The sequence below is a fragment of the Phlebotomus papatasi genome, chromosome 3, assembly GCF_024763615.1.
Source record: "Phlebotomus papatasi isolate M1 chromosome 3, Ppap_2.1, whole genome shotgun sequence".
Taxonomy (NCBI): domain Eukaryota; kingdom Metazoa; phylum Arthropoda; class Insecta; order Diptera; family Psychodidae; genus Phlebotomus; species Phlebotomus papatasi.
In genome coordinates this window covers 10,111,973-10,118,150 of record NC_077224.1, presented here as the reverse complement: position 1 = coordinate 10,118,150, position 6,178 = coordinate 10,111,973, and the positions used below count along the sequence as shown (strand labels likewise).

At 31.9% G+C, this 6,178-nt stretch overlaps 1 protein-coding gene across 1 annotated transcript in view; it reads right to left on the bottom strand.

Moving 5' to 3' along the window:
- Positions 1–333: 333 nt before the first annotated feature.
- LOC129806655 (uncharacterized) overlaps positions 334–6,178 on the bottom strand; it is a 37,011-nt gene continuing 31,166 nt past the window's right edge. Inside the window, exon 5 of the mRNA XM_055855410.1 lies at positions 334–941. Coding sequence (XP_055711385.1) covers positions 821–941 — 121 coding nt within the window. The 3' untranslated portion in view covers positions 334–820. The remainder of the gene's footprint in view (positions 942–6,178) is intronic.

The window sequence follows — 6,178 nt, the reverse complement described above, 5'->3', positions numbered from 1 at the left end:
TCAGGAAATTAAATTTTTGATCTACTGCGGAGCATCAGTGCAAAAAAAAGAAGGAAAAGCTTTCTCGTCTGCTTTTCCTGCATATTTCGCCACTATTTTTAGTTAGGAGGCCCAAAAAGAAAAAAAGAATCAGAGTGTCTTGTGAGCCATAATAGAAGATTGGTGGATTGATTGATGGACACTCTTTCAATTTCATTTAAAACATTTCATATTACTTTCGCAACAGTGCACATTTAATGGCACCATAAATATGCAAACATATTGCTCTTCCCTATTAGCGTCTCTTCCTCATTCTCTATTTCTGAAAACCACTGAGAGATAGTAAAAAAAATACTTTTAGTTATATTTTTTTCTTGTATAATATATAAAAGTATCGTACATTTATTTCTTTCCTTCTATATAAATATAGATTTTTTTTACAATTCGATTGAAAAGAATGTTTGTGCAGATTGACGTTATGTTGAGTGTGATCGTTAAATGTCACATCAATGTTGATGATCCTCTTTATACTTCCGCGAGAGTTGATAAATTTATTGCAGGGAATTTTCTCGTCAATCCCTTCATCTTTTTTTTTCTATTAAAAAAAAAAATCCTTCTCATTCAATTATCCCTCTCTCTGACGTGCCACATGACTAGAAATTAGCAGATTCAAAAGACTTTTCCTCTCTGTGGGACAAAATCAAATCCGACATGCTGTCTCTTCCTTCAGCGTTCTTTATATTTTTTTTTGCGCACGTCCCATTAAATATTTCCCCCCTTGAAAAAGTTCTTAAGTCAATCAGTAAGTCGCAAAAATGCACCAAAGGAGACTTTTTCTCCTCTACAGACTCGTCGATGATCCCCACTGAATCTTATCCTCACGCCTCGGACACCTTCCTGTCCTCCGGACATAATTCCCAAATTCACAAATAGGAAGCTTACATCGTCCTTCTTGAATGCATCTGCAAGAAAGAGAAAAAAATAATCTTACCCCAACTAGCATTTTCTTACCAAATCCTAAATAGTAGGTAAGGAAAAGGTAAATTTTACGTTATTTCTACTTTAATGTGTTACGTCAGAATTGACTCAAAGGGGAAAGATTAAAAAAGAAATCCTTGAAATCAACGTGAAAAAATTCTTACAGTAATAATAACGTAAGTTTTTTGAAACTTTTCCTCATGAAACATACGATTTTTTTCATTGAGATTGTTTCAAAGTAATTCCGTAAGTTTTTCAAGAAAGAACTTACCTTTATCTGCCTCTTTGAATTTTCTTTCAAACGTAAGAATAATAAGTTTACCCTTATTAAATTTATTTCTGACGCAAGTAACTATATACTATCGTAATTCTTAACATTATTTCCACTTTAATTTCTTACGTTGTAGTGATACACTCTGTAACACCTAAATAATAATTGATAAATTAAGCAATTTGTCATTTCTTTTAGAGTAAGAAAAATTTGTAAAGTAAAATTATGCTAAATATTGTAGTCTGTTCCAATAAAGCACTCAACAAAAGAAGTCGTGTCTCTTCAACGTTAGATTTGACTCTAAAACAGAAGCTTTTTGAATACTTTCTTCCAAATCCACGTAGGGTAAAATTTGGAAAGTGGGACCAAACAGTAGTGTGGAATGTGGGACACCCTTCTTCAAAACTTGATAATAAATCAATTAATTATTTTAATTTTCGATCAAATTCTTATTAATCCTAATTTTGTGACTAAATAAGAAGCTAAAAAACAAAAGGCGTTACTTCGTCAGTTAAATCAGCATTTATCGTAACTTCATTTTTGCGATTTTGAGATATATGGATATTTGGAATCAGCGTAATTTTGTTTATTAAACGCACTTGTGAAAAAGAAACTTTTATAAGCCCAATAAAAATTATTTTAAACAAAAATTATCGTAAGTGCCCTTAATTAACAAAAGTTTATCAGAATTTGTCGTAACTTCCATTTTTAGGGAAGTTACGACAAATTTCCATACAAAATTTTCAATAATCAGCATTTGCCGTATCTTCTTTTGCTCACTTGCGTGGCTTGTAATTTGCAGCAAAATTGCAATATTTCTCAATAAAACGTTTATAAACTCTTCCAAATATCGAAAGACAGTGCGAATAGTGTAACATGAAATCATTTTAATTCAATATTTGCGAGAAAAAAAGTGAGAAAAAATCCCTACCCATCTGTCATTAATTCAAAACAAAACAAGCGACGTGGCGCACAAAATTAATTCAATAAAACTTATGAAATAAAAGCTTTTAGGGACAAGGACCACAGTTTAATTGACTAATTTAGTGAAATAAAGGCACTCATTATCACTAGAGTAATTAAAATTGATATAATGTGTTTTTGAAAATTATCGTAACTTCCAGAATCTTCATACATTGGAAGTTACGGCTTTACAAACGATGGAAGTTACGATAAAATATTATTGTATTTCTTCTAACATATTTCTTAATATTGCAGCTTTTAAATAATTTTATAAAGATTTTCTCGAGTTAACTTACAGTTTATTAGTGCCATTTTCATTATTTTGACCCAAAAGTATCGCATTCGGGGCTCATTTTTAAGAAAAATAATATTGAACTGAAAATTTCGTCTCCTGAAAAGTTGTCAAAACAAAGTTACGACAAATGCTGATTTAACTGACGACTTTACAATCAAAGAGTGACTTAGAAGAAGAATCTGAAAAATGTATTGCATGTGTGATATTCGTAACTTTAACACGGTAGTTGTCATTTTCTCTGTTGTTATGGAAGTTGCTAAAAAAAATATCAAAGTGTTTTACCTGATTCTTCGGCACAATTTGTGTATTATTAATAAGTGTCCAGTAATCAAAAGACATACATCCATTTAAAAAGTAAATAAAAAATATTTGTGAAATATTACAGTTAAAAGGAGAGAAAAGTGATTTAATTTCGTGTTGCATTCAAAACAAGTTTTATGAAATCTTGGACAAGTTAAGTCTGGGGTGGAATGATAACTTTTCGACACTGTCGATTTGATAGTATCGATTTGTTAAATTAAGTGAATGTCGACTTTTTACGGATTGTTGGGTCATTCATTTTGACATCCTTAAACGACTGTGGCTGTTGATAATCATCTCTATTAGCTACAGGAAGTGCAGCTATCGTTTAAATTTTTCAGAATCGACAGTCGATTAGTATCGAAAATAAGTTATCATGTCACTCTTGTTAATGATTTTGGTGATTTTGTTCGGTTAAATCCCGTCAACGAAGAAGAAAAGAGTCCTTAATTATCCGAAGAAATGGTTGCAACAGCAGTAGCAGCTGTTAAGGAGGAAATTCCCTGGAGAAAGGCTTCCAAAGCTTTCCTGAGCCTGAAAACCATTTCGTTTGACAGAAAACCTGGGGTGACATGATAACTTATTTTCGATACTATCGACTGTCGATTCTGAATAATTTAAACGATAACTGCACTTCCTGTAGCTAATAGATATGATTATCTACAGCCACATTCGTTTAACTCTTTCGCGTCTTTAGGGTAATGTCATGACTCGGGGAAAAAAGTTTTTTTTGGGTATTTACATTAATTGAAATCTATCTGTTTGTGCACGACATCATAATAGAAGGATGTAAGATTCTTGGCTCATTTTCTCAAGACTCCAGTTAGATTTCAATTAATGTAAATAGCCAAAAAGAAACTTTTTTCCCCGGGTCATATATGACCCTAAAGACGCGAAAGAGTTAAGAATGTCGAAATCAATGGTCCAACAATGCGCAGAAAGTCGACATTCACTTCATCTAACAGATATAGATTTGTCGATACTATCGATTCGATAGTATCGAAAACTTATCATTCCGCCCCTGGAGAAAAACAAAGAGGAGTCTTTGCAGTACTCCTAAAGCAAGTGGAAAAGGGTCTGGGCTTTTTAGGTGTTTAAATGGGCAAAAAGTTGCGTCCTCTTATAGAGGTGTGCTTTACAGCGCCGAGCGTTTGCGAAATTGTCAGAACTTCATTTTTGTGGAATGTCCAGGAAGTTCTTTGGAATTAGGATACCTCAGGCGTTACTCGGAGATAAAAAGAAGAGGAAAACCAATTGATTTTCTACATAATCCATTTAATATTTTGTCATTAAAATCACTATGTCCATCTTTCCAAAAACTTTGGTCCCACTTTCCAAAATTTTGTCCATCTTTTCGAAATATGTTGTTTTCTAGTTTGATTGTATTTTCCAATTAATTGGTCAAATGTTTTGATAAAAACTGTTAAGATTCTGTCAGAATATTTTACAAAAATAAATCTTTCTTCGGCTTAAAAATTCATTTGAAATTGAAATTTTTCTTAAGTGTCCCACTTTCTAAAATTTACCCTAGTTGGCTAACTAGGGTAAATTTAGCTTTTTGGGCAAAAGCTGATCGAATATGAAGAAAATTAGATTACTGCTGATTGCAACATATTCGACCATCATATGACTTTCCTCCCATTGCTCTGCCATAAAATAAAATTTAGTTAGACCTAAGAAATGCAGTTTTTAACACGTTTCTTGAGTGGAAATGTTAAGTAATAATAACGTAAGCTTTTCAAATATTTTCCATAATAAACTGACAAATTTTTTTCATTGTGACTTTTTCAAAACAATTCTGTGGCTCCATCTTATTTTTCTTTTTTTTTTTATTTACTTTAAAACGTAAGAAAAAGGCCTGTTTTACGTTATTAATAAAACTGCTCCTAAAGCTGGGAACTCTATGAACGTAAGTTTTACGTCATTTCTTCTTTGATGTGATGTGTCACAATTGATTCAGTAACGTCAGTTAGTCAGTTTTACTAAATGCTTTCAGAAAACTTACGAATTCTTTCATTAAAATTTTCGAAAAAAATCATAAGTTTTTATTAAAGAACATAACGTAATTGCAAAAATTGCAGAATATTGGCTAGAGTGTAATTTTTACATTTAAGCTCTATACTTCGGGAGAGTTACGCGCATACGTTTGAATGACAAAGGACTCAGTGTTATTTGGAATGAGAGAGGGGAGGAGCTTTAAACTGCCCCTAACCAATTTGATCACGAGACTCCTTATAACAACAAATATCATTTGCACATTAAAAGGATTTTACATTTCTTTAATGTTGAATGTTGGGGAAAAGAGTATACTAAACACTGGTAAAAATAAATGGATTATCAAGTATCATTTGAAAAATCATTTTTTTAACTAAATAATAAATGAATAATAACACTGAGGAGTCAGCTTTGGTGTTAACTCTGACAAAAGCAAATATATTGTGAGTACTAAGTTTGTGATAAAACACGTTCTATTATGATAAATATCCATTCAAAGTGTGAAATTTGATCCATCCTTTGCAAAAGAATTAAATTTGGATGAATTTGATCCTTTTATTTTTACCAGTGCAGTATTTTAGAAAGAAACTGTTCCAAGAAATTAAATTGCTGGCGAAACCTAAAGAGCTCTCACAATAAAAAATAGGCCACGCCCACTACTGGTAGTGTTTACTTAAAATAAAATTGTATACACTTTTTAAAATGCTATAAATGAAAGGAAACAGTTTGTTGGAAGATGAGGAAAAATTGGAAGAAAGTTTATATTACGGTTTTTTAATTGCTTGAAGCGACGCTTTCAATAGTCACGCCCACTCGTAAAGTTGTCTCCGCCTAAAGCTATTACTTTTTATACGCTGTGTAAGAATTGCTGCTTGATAAATATCAATATTTTTTCATGTTTTTTCATCTGTCCGAAAACGCTTTCAATTTTCCAACAATTCGGATTTTCTTTGTATAATTTCTTTCTGTAGAATTTATTTTAATATTTAACGTAACTCAACAATTCCATATTTTTATTTTTCACTGGCCAAATCCTATGCTAAATTATTCAGCAAACTCTTTTCCATGCCACCTCAAATTGCTTTGCAGTGAATTTTGCAATAGCTTATATTTGCGCATATATTACAGGATTGGTGGTTTGTCTTGAAGTTTTGCAGTCTAATCGCACAAATAAAATATATATAGAGGTGAAATACTATAATTGCTTCCTTCTCTAAATATTTGCAATAGTCTTCTGTGATTTCACAAATTGCCATTCTATGTGAAAAAGTTCAGGGGGAATGGAGAAGTATCTGCTGAACTGTAGGCATTTATCTCAAGTCGCCTCCGGGGTTGATGCTGAGAATTTATATGGATAAATTCTTACTGAAGATCGCTTTTAGCATTTGTCAATGTTT